This window comes from Molossus molossus, unplaced genomic scaffold (assembly GCF_014108415.1).
Source record: "Molossus molossus isolate mMolMol1 unplaced genomic scaffold, mMolMol1.p scaffold_m16_p_14, whole genome shotgun sequence".
NCBI lineage: Eukaryota > Metazoa > Chordata > Mammalia > Chiroptera > Molossidae > Molossus > Molossus molossus.
Genome location: NW_023425349.1, coordinates 87,966,564 through 87,986,982, shown reverse-complemented (window position 1 = coordinate 87,986,982; position 20,419 = coordinate 87,966,564). Strand labels below are relative to the sequence as shown.

Below are 20,419 nucleotides of genomic sequence, written 5' to 3'. Positions count from 1 at the left end.
AACAAAAACTTTTTTTTTTTTTTTTTTTAAAGCAGAGCCTAGCAGCCATTTCTGCACAGGGCCTTCTCACACAAACTTCACTTCAAGGAAAACCCTCTGCATTAAACTGCCTGTGGGCACTATATTTCTGCCCTCTGTGCCAGCCCTTGTGACGTTTTCCTGGAATCCTTTATCGACCAATAGGATTGAGGCACTCTCCATCTAATCAAAGCCGCTCTATCCTGATCAATCGGGATAGTGCCTTTGGACCAGTCAAATTGTGAGGATTTGGATTCCTCATTTGCATTGGGACAGACCAATCAAGGACCAGGGGCAGAGACTTCTATCCATTTAAGCCAGCTCCCCTCTCGCCCCTCAGGAACAAACTTTCCAGTGAAGACTGAAGAGTGTTTTTCCCCAGATACAGTGGAAACACGGATGTCTTGCTGCAGCAGAGCAGACCACTGCAGACCAGGGCTGTCTAGCTGAAGAGGAGCCTGGCCCCAGGGTGACCTAGCCCCAAGGCAGCTTCCCAGCTGTGCTGTTTTCACAGTTGCACTGCATTACCATTGAGCTGTTCCACAGCTGCGCTGTTTTCACAGCCGCACTGCATTATAATTGAGCTGTCCCAATTATGCTGTTTTCACAGCCATGCTGTGGCACTGTTAGCACTGAGTAATTTTCCTTCCTCACTGCACCCCAAACTGTGGATTCCTGTTGGCACTGAATTGGCACCAATGATGCAGGGTTAATAGGTTTCACCCCATTCTAATAGACTGACTAAACTACGTGCACTTAACCAAAATCTTTAAAAAGCTCAACATAGTACAAACTTAATTCCTGCTTTAAAAACAAAACAGAGAAAGATCTGTTAGTGGAAAATTTTCACCATTATTCAGACTCTAGCTTCTTTCACCTTCTGTTCTATGTTCAATACACAGCACCCAAGTCTGCCATGGAAATTTCTCCATTCCAGTATAACATGGCACAAGGAGGTTGGAAAGTGACTTTTTAAGGACAAACTTAGCTGAAATGTAATAGCATCATGTTCCATAACCAGCCCCACACAAGCAAAGGTCAGATTGGGAAATGTAAACAAGACTGTGCCTATTGGAAAGGAAACAGTTCAATGAAACAATTTGCTGGTCTATGTGACATGACTTCTCCACTGTGTGTTATCTAATAAGGTATGAGTTTCTTCAGGACTTCCCAAATGTATTACATGGAAAGGTCTTCTCTCAGGTGTGCATTCTGTTATAATGTACTCGAAGAGCTGCCTTACGAACAAAAGTTTTCCCACACTCATTACATTCATAAGGTTTCTCCCCTGTGTGAATTCGCTGATGTACTCTGAGAGTTGAATTTTGTGCAAAAGCTTTCCCACATTCATTACACTCATAGGGCTTCTCCCCTGTGTGAATTCTCTGGTGTGCACTAAGGTGTGACTTTTGGAAGAAAGTTTTCTCACATTCATTACATTCATAGGATTTTACACCTGTGTGAATTCTCTGATGTACTCTGAGGGATGAACTATGGGTAAAAAGTTTCCCACATATATTACATTCATAGGGTTTCTCATCTGTATGAATTCTCTGATGTGCACTGACATATGACTTCTGGGAGAAAGTTTTCCCACACTCATTACATTCATAGGGTTTCTCCCCTGTGTGAGTCCTCCCATGTGCTCTGAGGTGTGAGGTCTTGGAGAAGGTTTTCCCACATTCATTACATGCATAGGGTTTCTCCCCCGTGTGAATTCTCTGATGTGCCCTGAGGGCTGAATTATCAGCAAAGGATTTCCCACATTCATTACATTCATAAGGTTTCTCCCCCGTGTGAATTCTCTGATGTGCACAAAGGTGTGTCTTCTGGGAAAATGTTTTCCCACATTCATTACATTCATAGGGTTTCTCTCCTGTATGAATCCTTTGATGGACTATGAGGGCTGCTTTATAGCCAAAGGTTTTCCCACATTCACTGCATTCATAAGGCTTTTCCCCTTTGTGAATTCTTTCATGTCCACTGAGGTACGATCTCTGGGAGAAAGTCTTCCCACATGCACTACATTTATAGGGTTTCTCACCTGTGTGAATTCTTTGATGTGTACTGAGGTGTGCCTTCTGAGAAAAAGTTTTCCCACATTCATTACACTCATAGGGTTTCTCTCCTGTGTGAATTCTTTGATGAACTATGAGGTCTGCTTTATAGACAAAAGTTTTCCCACATTCATTACATGCATAAGTTTTTTCCCCTTTGTGAATTCTCTCATGCCCACTAAAGTACGATTTCTTGGAGGTTTTCCCACATTCATTACATCCGCAGGGTTTCTCGCCTGTATGAATTCTCTGATGGGCACTGAGGTGTGTCTTCTGGGAAAAAGTTTTCCCACGTTCATTACATTCATAGAGCTTCTCCCCAGTGTGAACTCTCTGATGTATCCTGAGGGCTGAACTATGGGTGAAAGTTTTCTCACAGCTATTACACTCACAGGGTTTCTCACCTGTGTGAATTATCTGACGTGCTCTAAGGGCTGAATTTTGGGCAAAAGATCTCCCACAATCATTACATTCATAGGATTTCTCCCCTGTATGAATTCTCTGATGTGCACTGAGGTATGTCTTGTTAGAGAAAGTTTTTCCACATGCAAAAATACATTCATAGGATTTTTTGCCTCTGTGAATTCTCTGATGAGTTCTGAGATGTGACATCTTGGAGAAAGTTTTCCCACATTCAATACATTCATAGGGTTTCTCCTCTGTGCAAATTCTCTGATGTTCTTCGAGCTGTGCCATCCTAGAGAATGATTTCCCATATTCATCAATTTGATAGAGTTCAATCTGTGAATGTGTTCTCTGTTGTACTAAGAGTGCAGACTTCTTGTAAAATTTCCCATATCCATTGTTATCATAAAGTTTCTCCTTTGTGTGAACTGTCAGATGTTCACTGAGGTTTGACATCTGACAAAAAGTTTGCCCACATTCATTACATTCATAGAGACTGACTCCCATGTGAGTTCCAGAATAATGAATGGTGTGTGAATTTGAACAAAAGAATTTCCCATATTCCTCACATTTGTAATTTTTCTCCTGTGGTTGGGTCCTCTGATCCAGAATGAGGTGTGCTTTCTGGTAAAAGATTTTCCTGTATTCTTTACTTTCAAATGACTTTTCTGCTGTGTCACTTTCTTGATGTACACTAAGGAGTGAGTTTTGATGCAAGGATTCCCCGTGTTTAGCACACTGGTAGAATTTGTCTTCTGTCTGAGTTCTCTGATATATTGTAAAGTCTAAGTCCTGGTAGGAGATACTTGTACATCCATTAACACCACAGAACTTATCTCCAGTTTGTATCTTCTGATGTACTACATGGGCTGAGCTTTGGTTCAAGTTTTCTTCACACTTACTGCTTGCAAAAGTACTCTGTCTTATAACAGTTCTCAGAGGTTGAATGATGGGTAAATTCCTGTTGAAGTAATTTCCACATTCATTATATTCACAGTATGTCATAGCCATGTAAACTTTATTGTAATCCACAATGGTGGCTTTGTCGCAGGATCTCCCACATTCATTAAGATCAAAGCAGTTCTCCCTTGTACCAGTTCTCATGTGGTTAAATAGAGTTGCCTTATCACAGTTTTTCCTAAATTCATCATCCTTGAAGGATTCCTCACCTATTAGAGAATTCTTAGCTGTAACACAGACAACAGTGTTATCATGTAAAACTTTTCTAAATTCGCGAGATTCCAAAGGTTGCTCCAGAATTTGAAATTTTTGATGATCTTTCTTATGGCTGAGAGTGTTCACATTTTTATTGTATTTGTAAGACCTCTCTCCAGTATGAGTTTTCTCATGTTTAGTATCAAGCTGCAACTTTTCACATACATTCAAGTAATCACCCTTCTTTCTTGAATAGTTCCTACCACTAATAATTAAGGCAGAAACAAGTGGCAAATTCATTCTACATGAGTCACATTCACAGGGCATTTTTCCTGAACAATCTGGAGTTATATCCAGATTAATTGGTTTTTCTAAAATGTTCTTCCCTCCTTTACTCAATGGTCTGTTGTCAATAAATATCACTTGCCACAGAGATTTCTCTGGTTTTTCCTGGTTCCCCTGAAGGTGGACATCAACTCTGTAATATTCTAAAATGAGAAAAATTAAAAACAATTTATGAATCTTACATTTCTTATTGAGAGTATCTTATAATCATGTTTTGTAATATTTTGTATTGTTTCTGGTCATGTTTCCAAAGATTAATAATTCATGCGCACAGAGAGAAACACAGACACACATACATTCTCTCTCTCTCTCTCTCTCTCTCTCTCTCTGCTCATCTCAGTGTTTGAAAAAAACAAAAACAGGATTATTTCCAGTGCTAGCCAAGATGGAACAGCCACATTCTTCCAGGTCCTCCCTTACTACAATTAAAAATCCCTCAAAGGCCCGGCTGGTGTGCCTCAGTGGTTGAGCATTATGCCGTGCACCAAGAGGTTGCCAGATGGATGCCCAGGTTATGGGCCCAATCCCCAGTGGGGGACATGCAAGAGGCAGCCAATTGATGTTCTCTCTCATCGATGTTTCTCTCTCTCTCTCTTCCCCTTCCTTCTCTCTCTCTAAAATCAACACAGAAAAAATATTTTAAAATAATAAAAATTTTAAAAATAAAAATCCCTGGAAAAAATGAGCAAATGAAGATGCTACAAAATAAAAAGGACTTTGAGACTAAAACAATAACATGACAGAGAAGTCCCAGATTTTCCTTCTGCTTCCCATATATCATATAGGGTGCTGCACTGCTAGAGAACCTGCAATCCAAAGCAAACCACAGGCAGAGACAAAATAGTTCTAACAAAATATCGTAGATTCTAGTGAAAAATCTGAGAAACAGTTGGTTTAACAGAAAAGAAAAACTTCTTTGACAATATCCACCATACTCAATCCTCCTTCTATCCCCAATAAAGAAGAGAAAAAAAGAAACACTTTCCTGTGGTTCTACCACAGATATAAAGACAATTTTACATTCTTGCAAAATTGTCCTCTATGAGCCAAACTAAGAGTTCATAGGAGAAAGATCATGAAGAATTCTGAGAAATTTCCATTCATAAGATATTCTGGGAGATCGTAACAGCAGCCACTGCCAAAATTCCACCTGAAACCATATTTCTATCTACTCTTTAAAATTTGGGTTAGCTATAGCAACAAACCTGTTGGTTCAGGGCACTGGTGGCCAATTCATAGCAGGCAGGATGGGAAAAAAAGGAAAACAAAACAGAAGGACAGAAAAAGGGAGGGAGGGCAGGAACACATACGAGGCCCAATATTACACCTAGAAGAAATAAAGTAGCACTTATAAAAAGCATATCCTCAAAACCCAAATACTCAAATACACTAAAGAGCAGCTGAATTCACATTATCCTCAAATGTATACAAGCATTTATCAAGACAGATGACATTATGGGCTGTAAGGCAAATCTTTATAAATAAAGAAAAAAATCATACGAGTATGATCTCGAGTCACAGATAAATTATACTAGAAATCAGTAATACAATTATCTTAAAAAATAAAAACATATATATGTATATTAACATGCTTCTAATTAAACCATGGGTCAAAAAGTACAAGTCACAGAAAATTAAGGTATTTTAAAGTGAATGAAAACAAAAACTTCAAAACATTGAAATTTGTGGGATGCAGCTAAAGTAATATTAAAATAAGTGCATAGCTTAAAATTTTTTATATTAGCAAAAAAACAAAACAAAAACCCACCCCCAACCAGTTACCTAAGCTTCCACTTTTAGAAATTACATGGAAAAGAAAAAATGACAGCAGATTGAATGAAAGCTACACTAGAATTACATTATCCCAGGACCAAACAGGAATAACAACTGAAATATAGAAAACTTATCTGGAATAACCAACTGAAGATCGGCTGGAGAGAACACTTATAACCAAGGACATAAAGAGGAGCCCACATCAAGGCTGGTAAGAATTAGAGGCGCAAGGTTACCACAGTCAGCAGCTAAAGTTTCAGAGGGATATCTCAGTTGCAGGGGGTTCCCCCTGAGAAGTGCAGGGTCTAAAACCCCAAGCTGGGTGCAACAGCCAAGAATGGCAGAACCAGGAAAGATGCCTACATAACACCTGGCTGTGAAAAGCCTCAGAGATTCTGTCCATCAAGGAGAGACGGCTAAAAACACCATCTTAAAGGGCCAGTGCACTAAATTCATCTATAGCCACTCACCTTGGGCTCTGGCAGAGGAAGATCTGAGTGGACTAGAGCTACATGTTCAGAGTCTGGGGTTCATGGATCTGTGAAGGCAGCCAGCAGGAGCCATGTGCTGAGTCATTCCTCCACACTGCAGAAAACACCTTTTGCATGCAGTTTTCCTACCAAAGCAGTTTTAGCCAGAGGGGAGAAACAACTGCCCCACATGCTAAATTTCTCTCACCCTGCCTGCTGGTTGGAGTTTACACCTAGTGGAAGACTACAACCTGAGACTTATTAGGTGACTGAGACTAATAGCCAGACTAGAGGCAAAGACAGATCTCTGGGTACTTTGAATCTTTGCCTGGCCTATAGACTCTGGAAATCATGGCTCTGGTGACAGAACTATGAAGGCCATGGCCAGGGCCCCAGTGCTGAGTCATTACCCCACACTGCAGAAGCCATCTTTCTCAGGCAGAGTTTTCCCACTGAAGCAGCTCTAGCCCAGGGGGAAGCAATTGGCCCACTCACTGAAAATCCTCTCACCCCGCCCACCCAGGTGGAGTGTAGGTCTAGCAGAAGACTACAACCTGAGGCTCATTAAGTGACTAAGACTAAGAGTCAGCCTGTAGGTGCTTTGAGACTTTGCCTGGCCTATGACTCTGCCCTGGGAGAATAAAATCAGACTTTAGTGTTCAGCTTGGTCCAGTCCATACACATCCAGCCTCAGGAGAGGGTGCCACAAAGCATGGATCGTTGATATTCACAGGGAGATTTTTAGCAGGCATAAAATGCTGGTGAGATGAATTGCGCTTCAAGTGATTAACAACTGTACAGCAGCCTGCTTGCTGTGCTGGGGTTTAAGCATCACTGTCAACCAGTCAGAGGGTCAGGCCAACACACAGTCCAATAGCAACCAAGACTACATCACAGCAGGAGGGCACACAAAGTGCACAAGGAACATTATTAGAGCATCCAGGTCTTGTGATCAGGGAGACTGAGCCACTGGTTCACACAGGTCACCTAAGACATAGGATCATCCTATCCAGATTAGGAGTCATAGCAGATCTACCTAATACACAGAAACAAACCCAAACAGGCAGCCAAAATGGTAAAACAAAGAAACAAGCTCCAAATGAAAACACAAGAAAATTCTCCAGAAGAAGGGCCAAATGAAATGGAGATAAACAAGCTATCAGATATAGAGTTCAGAGTAATGATTATAAAAATGCTCAATGCATGAAAAAAGATAGAGAAACATAGAAAACAACCAATTGGAAATGAAGAATACACTGGAAGAAATAAATAGTACATTAAATGAAGCTGAGAATCAAATCAGCAAATTAGAAGACCGGGTTAAATAAAAAAAAATATCACTCAATCAGAGAATCATAAAGAAAAAACAAAAACAGGACAGTTTAACAGAGCTGTGGGACAACATGAAATGTAACCACATCTGCATCATAAGAGTACTAGAAGAAGAAGAAAGTGAGCAAGGGTTAGAGAACCTGTTTGAAGAAATAGTAGCAGAAAATGTCCCTAACTTGGTGAAGGAAAAAGTCACAAGTTCAGGAAGCACAGACAGTCCCAAGTGAGAAGAATCCAGCGAGTCCCATGCCAAGACACATCATAATTAAAATGCCAAAAATTAAACAACAAGACAACCTTAAAAACAGCAAGAGAAAAGCAACAGGATTTCTACAAAGGAGCTCTCATAGGGTTGTTAGCTGATTTCTCAACATAGACACTACAGTCCAGAGGGAATGACATGAAGATTTCAAGATAATGAAAACAAGGATCTAAAACCAAGACTACTCTATCCAGCAATGCTATTATTTAAAATAGAAGGTGAAATAAAGAGATTCCCAGCCAAAAAACAGCTGACGGATTTATTACCACCAAACCAGCATTGCAAGAAATGTTAAAGGGACTGCTGTAATAAGAAGTAGAGAGACAGAAACATAGGCATAATGAATAAATGGCAATTGATAAGTTCCTTTCAATAATAATCATAAATGAAAATGGTTTAAATGCTTCAATAAAAAAATACAGGGTAGCCAAATGGATAATAAAACATGATCCATATAGATGTTGTCTACAAGAGACCCACAACAAAACAAAAGACACACAGAATGAAAGTGAGGGGATAGAAAAAATTTTCCATGCAAAAGGAAATTTTTAAAAAGCACAGCTAGCAACTCTCATATCTGATATAACAGACTTCAAAATAAAAGCCATAACAAGAGACAAAAAAGTCCACTACATATTATTAAAGGGATTAATCCAACAAGAGGATATAACTCTGCTAAACATATATGTACCCAATATAGGAGAAACAACATATATTTAAAACCTTCTGGAGGACTTTAAGAGAAACAGATAGCAATACAATCATAGCAGGGGAATGTGCCACAAACATCACTACATAGATCTTCTAGATAAAAAATTAACAAGGAAACAAGAGACCCTAAATGATGCACTTAATCAGATAGATTTAATTTATATTTATAGAGCATTTTACCCCGAACCTGCAGAATATGCATTCTTCTCAAGTGCACATAGGACATTCTCAAAGATAGACCAGATGAGGACACAAACTAAGTCTCTACAAGTTCAAGAAGATTCAAATCATATCAAGGATCCTTTCAGATCACAATGGCATTAAACTAGAAATCAATCACAATAAGAAACACTCAAGCCCTGGTCGATTTGGCTCAGTGGTTAGAGCGTCAGCCTGTGGTCCGGAGAGACCCAGGTTCAGTTCCCACAAAGGGCGCGTACCTCGGTTGCAGTTTGTCCCTGGCCCTGGTTGGTCGTGTGGGTGGTAGCCACTCGATGTGTCCCTTTCACATTGATGTTTCTCTCTCTCTCTCTTTCTTTCTCTCCCTCCCACTCCATCTGAACAAAAAAATGGGAAAATGTCCTCAGATGAGGATAAAAAAAAAAGAAAAACACTCAAAAACATTCAAACACATGACAGTTAAAGAGCATGTTATTAAACAATGAATGAATTACCACAGAGATCAAGGGAGAAATAAAAAACTTCCGGAAAACTAAGGAAAATGAACACACAACACTCAAAATCTATGGGACACAGCAAAAGCAATCCTGAGAGAGAAGTTCAAGAAACAAGCAAAAGTTCTAATAAACTATCTAACCCTATAACTTAAAGAATTAGAAGAAAAAAGAAAAAGAGAGAAATACCCACTGTAAGTAAAAGGGAAGAAATAGTAAGGATCAGAGTAGAAATATAAGACATAGAGATTTTAAAAATAATAGAAAGATCAATGAAACCAGGAGCTGGTTCTTTGAAAAAATAAACAAGATTGATAAACCTGTGGCCAGATTCAACAAGAAACAAAATGAGATGACACAAATAAAATCAGAAACAAAAAAAGTGAAGTAACAACAGACACCACAGAAATACAAAAGATTGTAAGAAAATATTATCAATAATTATATGCCAACAAATTGGAAAATCTAAGCAAAATGGACAAATTCACAAAATCATACAATCTTCCAAAGCACACTGGGAAGTATCAGAAAACCTGAACAGATCAATAACAACTAAGGAAACTGAAGCAGTAATCAATAAACTCCCAGCAAAAAAACAAAAGCCCTAGTCCGGATAGCTTCACAGGGGAGTTTTACCAAACATTCAAAGAAGAATATCCATTCTCCTCAAACTATTCCAAAAAATCAATGAGGATGGAAGACTTCCAAGCTCTTTTTATGACTCCAGCATAATCCTAATTCCAAAACCGGATAAAGACACTATAAATGAAGAAAATTACAGGTCAATAACCCCGATGACCACAGACACCTAAATCCTCAAAAATATATCAGCAAATCGGAACCAACAATATATAAAAAAAATTATTCACCATGACCAAGTGGGATTCATCCCAGGGATGTAAGGCTGGTACAATATTCGCAAATCAATAAATATGATACATCACATAAACAAAATGACAGCTAAAAATAGTATGGCCAAATCAAGAGATGCTGAAAAGCATTAGACAAAATCCAGCACCCATTTCTGATAAAAATGCTCAGCAATGTGGGAATAGAGAGATCATATCTCAACATAATAAAAGCCATATATGAAAAACTTACAGCCAACATCATACTCAATGGGCAAAAACTAAAAGCATTTCCATTAAGAACAGGAACTAGACAAGGATGCTCACATTCACCACTCTTATTTAACATAGTACTGGAAGTCTTAGCCACAGCAATTAGACATGAAGACAGAATAAAAGGTATTCATATTGGAAAGGAGGAAGTGAAACTGTCATTATTCGCAGATGGCATGATATTGTACATAAAAAACCCTAAAGACTCCATCAAAAATCCATTAGATTTAATAAATGAGTCTGCCAAAGTAGCAGGATTCAAAATTAACATACAGAAATCGATGGCATTTTTATACACCAATAATGAACACTCAGAAAGGGAAACTAAGAAAACACTCCACGGTTGTTGTTGTTTTTTTTAATTTTATCCTCACCTGAGGATATTCTTTCTTGATTATTTTGTTCAGATAGAGTGGGAGGGAGAGAGAGAGAGAAACATTGACGTAAAAGGGACACATCGAGCGGCTGCCACTCACATGACCCAACCAGGGCCGGGGACAAACTGCATCGGAGGTATGTGCCCCTAGCGGGAACCGAACATGGGTCTCCCTGCACCACAGGCCAACATTCTAACTGCCGAGCCAAACCGGCCGTGGCTCCTAAGCTTTTTTATCCACTCATCTACTGATGGACACTTGGGTTGTTTCCAGATCTTAGCTATCGTAAATAGTGCTGCTATGAACACAGGGGTACATATATTCTTTCTGATTGGTGTTTCAGGTTTCTTAAGGTATATTCCTAGAAGTGGATCACTGGGTCAAATGACAGTTCAATTTTTAACTTTTTGAGGTAACACCATAGTGTTTTCCATAGTGGCTGTACCAGTCTGCATTCCCACTAGCAGTGTACTAGAGTCCCCTTTTCTCCACACCCTCACCAACACTTGTTGTTTGATGATTTGTTGATGGCAGCCATTCTGACAGGTGTGAGGTGATACCTCATAGCTGCTTTTAGCTGTGGTACATGTACACAATGGAACACTATGCAGCTATAAGAAAGAAAGATCTCTTATCCTTTGAGATGGCATGGAAGGACCTGGAGAGTATTATGCTAAGCGAAACAAGCCAAGCAGAGAAAGACAAATATCACATGATCTACTTATTTGTGGAATATAATGAACTAAACAAACTGATGAACAAAATTAACCCACAGACATAGAGGTAGGGTACAGACTGACAAGCCTCAGAGGAGAGGGGGTTTGGGGGGAAAGAAATAAACCACAGAACTTACATGCATGTATACATGACCAATGAACATAGACAACAAAGCTGGGGATGGGGTAGGGGGAAGGGGAGGAAGGTGTCAATGGGGGAAAAATGAGAAACATCTGTAATAAGAACAAATTAATAAATAAAAAAATAAATAATAAATAAACTGTTTTTCATCAGGGAAAAAAAAAAACACTCCAATTTACTATTGCAAAAAAATAATAATAAGATTACCTAGGAATAAACTTAACCCAGGAGGTAAAAGACCTGTTCTCAGAAAACTATAGGACATTAAAAAAAGAAATACAGCAAGATATAAAAAAAGTGGAAACATATACCTTGTTCCTGGATTGGAAGAATCGACATTATTAAAATGTCCATACTATCAAAAGCAAGCCACAGATTCAGTGCAATCCCTATTAAAAGTACCAAGAGCATATTTCACAGATCGAGAACAAATACTCCAAAAGTTTATATAGAACCAAAAATGACCCCAAATAGCCACAGCAATCTTGAAAATGAACAAAGTGGGAGGGATCACAATACCAGATACCAAGTTATACCAGAAAGCAATCATAATCAAAACAGCCTGGTACTGGCACAAGAACAGACATACAGATCAGTGAAACAGAACAGAGAAACCAGAAATCGACCCAAGACAGTATGCAAAATTAATATTTGACAAAGGAAGCAAGAGCATACAATGGAGTATAGACCATCTCTTTAATAAATGGTGTTGGGAAAACTGGACAGATACATGTGAAAAAATGTAACTAGACCACCAACTTACATACACAATAATAAACTTGCCCAGATGTTGTGGCTCAGTGGTTGAGCACAGACCCATGCCCCAAGAGATTATGGTTCAATTCCCAGTCAAGGCACATTCCCAGGTAGTGGGCCAAATGCCCAGTTTGGGGGCATGCAGGACGCGGCCAATCGATGTTTTCTCTCATCGATGTTTCTATCTCTCTCTCCCTCTCCCTTCCTTTCTCTCTAAAATCAGTAAAGAAAAAACATTTTTTTTTAAAAATAAATTCAAAATGGATAAAAGACTTAAATGTAACTCATGAAATCATAAAAATCCTAGAAGAAAACATAAGCAGAAAAATCTCAGGCATCATATATAGTAGAATTTTCACTGATACATCGCCTGGGGCAAGAAAAATAAAAGAAAAAAATTAATAATGGAACTACATCAAACTAAAAAGCTTCTGCACAGTAAAAGAAACCAGCATCAAAATGAAAAGAAAATCCATTGTATGGGAGAACATATTTGCCAACGATACATCAGATAAGGAGTTAATATCCAAAATATATAAAGTACTCATACAACTCAACAAAAAAAAGACAATCCAATTAAAAAATGGACAAAGGACCTGAACAGACACCTCTCCAAACAGGACATACAAATGGCCAGGAGACATATGAAAAAATGCTCAACATCACTAATCATCAGAGAGATGCAAATTAAAATGACTATAAGATTTCACCTCACACCTGCCAGAATGGCTGCCATCAACAAATCCTCAAACAAGTGCTGGCGAGGATGTGGAGAAAAGGGGACACTAGTACACTGCTGGTGGGAATGCAGACTGGTGCAACCACTGTAGAAAACAATATGGTGCTTTCTCAAAAAATTAAAAATTGAATTGCCATTTGACCCAGTGATCCCACTTCTAGGAATATACCCTAAGGAGCCTGAAACACCAATCAGAAAGAATATATGCACCCTATGTTCATAGGCAGCACTATCTACAATAGCTAAGATCTGGAAACAACCCAAGTGTCCATCAGTAGATAAATGGATAAAAAAGCTGTGGTACATATACACAATGGAATACTATGCAGCTGTAAGAAAGAAAGATCTCTTACCCTTTTAGATACATGGAAGGACCTGGAGAGTATTATGCTCAGCGAAATCAGTCAGTCAGAGAAAGACAAGTATCACCTGATGTCACTTATTTATGGAATATCATGAGCAAAATAAGCTGTCAAGCAAAACAGATCCAGAGTCATGGAAGTAGAGAAAAGACTGACAACCCACAGATAGATGGAGGTGGGGGAGAGAAGAGATAAATCAAAGAACTTATAGGCATATATGCACAACCAATGGACACAGACATTAGTTTGGGGAAAGCAGAAGGGGGGGCAAGAGGAGGGGATCATTGAGAAGGAAAGGGGGGACATCTGTACTTTCAATAATAAAAAATAATAAACAAACAAATAAGCAAACCACCCAGGCTATGGTATTTTGTTATGCCAGCCTGGCTAACTAATACAGAAATGCAAGTCAAAACCTCAATGATATAGCACTTCACATTCACGAAGATGGCTACAATAAAAAATTCACCTAATAAGTGCTGGTGAACATGTGGAGGAATCAGCATCCTCAAGTCATCAGGAATGGAAAATGGTACAGCCACTTTGGAAAACAGTCTGGCAATTCCACGGAGTTACCATATAACCCAGCAATTCCACTCCTATCTATAAACTCAAGAGAAATAAAAGCATATGTCCAAGCAAACCTTGTGAATGAATGATTATACCAGCATTACTCAAGAGTCAAAAGGTAGAATGCTAAATGTCCACTGGCTGATGAATGAACAAACAAGTGTGGTATATCCACACAATGAAGTATTATTTTTTCCATTAAAAGGATGAAATATTAATATATGCTACAATATGAACCTCGCAATGCAAAGTGAAAGAAACCAATCACAAAAGAACACATAATGTGTGACTACATTTACATGATATGTCCAGAATAGCCAAATTCGTAGAGCTAGAAAGTAGACTAGTGTTGCTAAGACTGGATGGGCCAGAGGATAGGGAGGTTTAGCTAAATGGTATGGGGTTTCTCTGCGAGGTGAAGAAACCTGACTGTGGTGTTCACATATATCTATGAAAATAATAAAAGCCACTGAATTATATACTTTAAATGAGTGACTTGTATGATATGCAAATTATCTCTCAATAAACATGTTTAAAAGGAAAAACAACTTTCAAAAGTGTTTCTTTTTGCCTGGCTGGTTTGGCTCAGCGGTTAGAGCATCGTCCTATGTGGATCAATGAGTCTCGGATTCAATTTTGCTCAAGGGCACGTACCTCGGTTGCAGTTCATCCCTGGTCCTGGTCAGGGTTGTGCAGGAGGCAACCAGTCAACGTGTCTCTCTCATGTTGATGCACCTCTTTCTCTCTCTCTCTCCACTCCACTCTCTCTCCCACCCTCCCTCCCACTCTATCTGGAGATAAACAGAAAAATATCCTTGGGTGAGGATTTTTTTTAAAAGTGTTTCCTTCTAAGGTCTAACTACTCCAGGAGTTTCCTTCTGCCTGCGCTAACTCACCTGGATACCTCTGCTTTAAAAATTCTTCCTTTAAGGACCAGGGCTCTTCGCCTCGCTCCAACTTGAAGATCACCTGGGGTTTGGTAATGCAATACCCTGTGAACATAACAATTGAGGATATAGGAGAGCAAATCCATGGGCTTTTTAGTTTCTGCAGGTGGAGAAAGACACAGCAGCGAGAGCAAAATAAAAGTACACATTTGCAGTTTTTAATGGGAAAGTAATGACACAAACATTGTTTCTATTTCTCTAAAGGTTTTAGTTACTTAGGCCTCTTAATCAAAGGCCCAAACATTAATATCTATAAAGTGTCCATGTGTTTTGATAATTTAAAAAGAAAATGTATTCTAGAGGGAGTCACAAGGTAAGGTGTGCTCACCCACAGAGATGAGGTGACTGTAGGTCTCCAGCATCACATCTCTGTACAGGGTTCTCTGAGCAGCACCTACGTACTGCCACTCATCCCTGGTGAACTCCACGGTCACATCTTCAAATGACACCGATCCCTGTAATAACATATTTTGTTCAAAAGTTCAGAATTATTTGACAAAGAAAATACCTTTGGCAACTACTATTTTTCTATTTACTCTTAAGGCTCTAAAACAGATATAAAGGATGTCTAATCTTAACCTAATTTGTCTTTAACTGTGAAGTTACTCAATTAGTTCAAAAGGTTTTTAATGTACCACAATTCATTGACATTTATGAATTATAAATTTTAAGACATAAAAATATCCAGTGTAAAGAGACTTCCTACAACTCTTCTTCTACATCCCAAGGGATTATCCTGGGTATTCTAAAGAACTCTAGGATGTTCAGTCCCTCCTTGGACATCATTACTATAAATACTGGGGGGCCAAGGAAGAAATACATGTAAGCTGTGGAGACAGCATACATGATTGAGTTTATGTATAAATAAATGTATAAAGATATATAAATCTGCCCGGCTGATGTGGCTCACTGGTTGAGCGTAGACCCATGCACCAAGAGGTCACCAGTTCATTCCTAGTCAAGGTACATGCCCAGGTTGTGGGCCCGATCCCCAGTGGGGGGCATGATGTTCTCTCTCATCGATGTTTCTATCTCTCTCTTCCTCTCCCTTCCTCTCTCTCTAAAAATCAATAAAGAAAAAAATTTGTTTTAAATAAAGATATATAAATCTAGAGCCCATAAAGAGAAAAGAACAACTTACCAAGGAGTTGGAATCAGAGAGATCAGTATAAGAGAACAATCTCTACACTGAAATAACAACAGCAGCACTAAGGATAGGGATATAATCACAGAGCGGAAACAGCAACCAATCTGATAACTACTTTCTTATGTAGCTACCCAGTCTACCAATAAGAGCTGCTTCTTGAATGCTGGTGCCAATACTGACTGGGAACACCAAAGGAAAAAATGTGACAAGTTCTAATGTGACAGATCTGTTCATGTTACTACTGAAGGGTCTATGGAATGTAAAGCTGAAACTGTTCCTTAAACTGGTACACACATGGTTTTAGAACACAGAAAGGACATCTAGGATGAAGACAAGCATTCAAGTTACTAGCAATTTAGGAAGCAACTAGAGTTATCAGAGGCAGTCAGAGAGCAACTTGAGCACATAGGAACTGAGCAAGGAAAAGGACCAAAAACAGCATCTGAGGAACTGTGAATACTGAAGAGGCTGGCAGAAAAAGTATATGCCACAAAGCCGGAGACTTTTTAAAAAGTAATCACAGAACCATGAGAGAGCAGAGTTTTGGAAAACAGAAAAAAAGGGAAAGTTTCCACATCAGGACTGCAAGGGGCTGGGAGGGAGAAGTGGAGGGCTGCGATCCACGGAGCATAATGCTTCACTTGTGGAAAACATTAAGTTCTAGAGTCTGGTGTACAACACTATGCCTCTACTTAACACGCTAAACTGTACACATACAAATTTGTTCAGAGAGTAGATCTTATCACAATTAAAAAATAGTAAGGAAAGGAAGTAGATTAAGAGAGAAGAGGACAGAAATGAGTTTTTCCCTCATCGTTATGTATCCAATTATATATTCTTTCATGTCTCCATTACTGAGTGAATACCTCCTCTGTGTGAAGCTCAGTACTAGGAGCTGGGAACCAAAACAAATGAATAAAAGAACAGGAACACCTCTCATTAAATTTATTTTAATCTAAAAAGAAAATGTAACTATTTTTCCAAAACTAAAAAAATTAGTGAGAAAAGTGGCTTTTTTTTTTCAATTTTTGCCAATCTCTAATATCTGGCTTAATAAAAATCAGCTGGACTCTTTTTTTTTTTTTTTTTAAGCTGGACTCTTTTAAAATTAAGCTACCAAGTGATGTAGGTGAAAAGGGTGAAGTAGGGATCCCAGAAAATTCTGTCTGCTATTCATCTGTATTTCTATATCTTGTCTTAATGCATCTAATCCATTCATATTTCTGTTTCTCCATGTTAACAGAGAGACATGTAAGCCCTTATAAAATCCACTGTAAAATAAATAGGTTACTAAAAACTAAACTCACCTGAGCTCTGTTCATTTTCTGTTGCTCCTGCAAGAAGGTAAGAAACTGTGAAGGTTCAGCTGGGAAGGAGGAAAGAGAAATGGGATCATGAGAAACCTGGTCTGCCTTACACTCCTATATTCATCTGCCTAAAAATCTCATATAACACCTGGTGGAGAAAAGACTTCTCTGTGAGAATGTCCCTTTGATATTCTTGAGAAGGAATAGGAAGAACCACACACAGGCAGCACCACCAGAATATATGCATGTCTGAGATGATCATGTGGGCTCACCCTTGCATTTTCACTAAGGTAAACTGCTTTTGGTCAATGAATTAACAATTTATGCCCACTTCTGACTAATTAAAATTTTAAAAATTTAAATAAGTAAATAAAACAGAGGATTAGTTAAAATAAATTTAGGTACACCAAAGGTGAAACCCTGTGCCTTCATTAAACTAATGTCAGCCTGGCCAGTGTGGCTCAGTGGTTGAGAATCGACCCATGCACCAAGAGGTCGCTGGTTCGATTCCCAGTCAGGGCACATGCCCAGGTTGTGGGCCAAATCCCCAGTGGGGGGCATGCAGGAGGCAACCAATCGATGATCTCTCTCATCAATATTTCTCTCTCTCTCTTCCTCTCCTTTCCCCTCTCTCTAAAATCGATAAAGAAAAAAAAGAGAGAAAAACAAAAACAAAACACTAATGTCAAAAACTACTCAGGCTGGGTTATTAACCAAGTTCTTATTGTCTTTACATCTTGAGTTAGAATTTTCCCAGGACACTCTGAAATAAGGATGGGATGTTTTATGTAAAAAATATATTTTTCAACCACTTATTCTAAATTGGCTGCAGTTTCTAAAAAAGATCCCTTGATAACATATTTATAGTACCTACCTGTGTGAGTCAACTGGACTGTACTGCTGCTGTGTGGTTCTGCCCTGGGTGACTACAAAAAGCACTCATTTTGGAACCAGTATTTTGGGACTTCCAAAAGTGTCCAATATAGGAAACCTTTCTACTATCATGTTGTTATCTCTACGTTCAGGAAAGAAGGAGCATCAATATAAATCTAGATGCCACATGTGGTGATGCACGCAGCAGAGAGTTCAGAATCTGGAGAGAGGGAAGCATAAAGAAAACCTGGTGTTTAGGATTTCTTCACTCTGGCTGTTCACACCTTCCCTGGCTGTTCTCACCAGCCACCCACTGCAGTGCCTTTTCCTGTGCAGCCTGACAGTCACCCATCCCTCTCAAGGCCAGGTTCCCACCTTCTGCAAGTTGGTCCCCAGTTTTCAGATTCCCACAGTTTGTGATGGCTTTTGGATGTGGAACATCACCAAGTCTAACTCATGCTATAAATGTATCAAAAACTGCTTCTAGTGGAGCAAATCAGGATCTGCTTCTTCCTAGAAACTTTCGCCTCTGCTCTGAAGCTCTGGCGAGGGATCTGTCAGAAAGGCTGTACTTCCAAGTGGCAGCTTTCCGGGGGCTCCCTCTTTCCTGACTTCAAATTGTTACTTTGCTCCAGAGGGACTGGGACCTGAGCCTGAGAAACAAATTCACTTTATTTGAAACCTTCATCTAACATTCTAAGTCTGTCCCTTTTGGAATTCACTGAAAATGCACTATCCAGTATTGTAACCATTAGCCGCATGCAACTACTACCTGAAGCGTGGCTACTGCCACAAGTCAAAATCATAGTTCGATTGTATTGAATTAAGTCAGTAAAATTAACTTTACCTCCTTTTCTTTTTACTGTTAGTACTGAAAACTTTAAAATTATATTTTTATATTATATGTGCATCTATATTTTAATAGCATTATATCTTGCTATTGGCCAGCACTGCGTTAGATGACCAGACTGGGCCTCTGAGGATGCAGACAGCCTGGACAGGGCAGGAAGGTGCAAGAGACTAAGTCTGACCCAGGGGCTCTGAGAACACCCACCAATCCCAGGTGAGATTCTGTACATTCACTTCACAATCATATCTCTGGGACTTGGGGGACAGGCTACTCTGCTAAGTGCTCCAAAGGTTGCAACTCTGGGTTTGAGGCAGGGAGGATTCTGGGGAACCCCAAGAGATGGGGAGTAAAATCTGTATTTGCATCCTACCTCTTTCAACGACCACCTTGTGCCCTGGGGTACATCATTCCACCCGGATGAAAGTCCTTTCACTTTTTAAAATGGTATATTCCTACCCACAAGTAGGCTTGTTGTCAGCGTTAAATGAAATAAACGAAGGGAACAGTCTCTTCTGATAGCAGCTTACGCAGTGATAACATAGCGGCTGACAAAATATTTCACAGATGACACCTTATTTAATTCACAGAATAGCCTCACGTCCTGAACGTCACGAAGGTGCATTCCCCTCCCGCCGCCTGCTGTCCCCACAGTGCGCAGCACGGAGCACCCTCTAGAGGACTCAGCCTCACCTGCGCCGCGGGAGCCGGCGCGGGGTACCCCGCACGTACACGGGCCTGGGGATGGGGGGCCCTGCAGGACCCCGGGACTTCCCGCCCCGGTGCCCCAGACTAGAGCCTACCTGACCCGCGCAGGGGTGCGGTGTTCTCACCCGGGTGCGCAGCCTCCGCTCCCGCACAGACCCAGCGCGTCGCACTCAGTCCCGAACGGGCACACGGGAGGAGGCGGGGCTGCTGTGCATATGCGCAGAGTGAACGCCGACGACCCGTTCCCAGAGGGCTGCGCGGTAGGCCCACACGTTCAAGACTACATTTCCCATGATGACCTGAAACTGGAGGAAGTAGTTTTGAAAGTGTTTCCGCTTCATTAACCAATTGGACCTGACCCCTGTAAACTTTTCCCGAATCCGCAGAGAATTGAGGTTAGAGTTTAGGACCTAACAACGCGTTGCAAGCAAAGCGTGGTACTTGGTGGGATACGGTTGGGAAAGACAACAGCTGCGAGAGACAACGATTGAGGAAACACAAATATGAACTAGATATTAGAAGTATTAAGGAAAATGATCATTACCTTGCTCAATGATACTGCAGGGGTGGACAAAAGTCGGTTATTAATAGTAAACAATACAATA

The 20,419-nt window shown here is 39.8% G+C and overlaps 1 protein-coding gene across 1 annotated transcript; it reads right to left on the bottom strand.

Moving 5' to 3' along the window:
• Positions 1-1,178: 1,178 nt before the first annotated feature.
• On the bottom strand, positions 1,179-20,000 carry ZNF658 (zinc finger protein 658). Its single transcript, XM_036260378.1, is given in 6 exon segments — positions 1,179-3,120; positions 3,196-4,123; positions 14,882-14,977; positions 15,261-15,387; positions 17,387-17,445; positions 19,910-20,000. Coding segments are annotated over 5 exon segments (3,108 nt in total). The 5' UTR covers positions 17,402-17,445; positions 19,910-20,000.
• Positions 20,001-20,419: the final 419 nt, after the last annotated feature.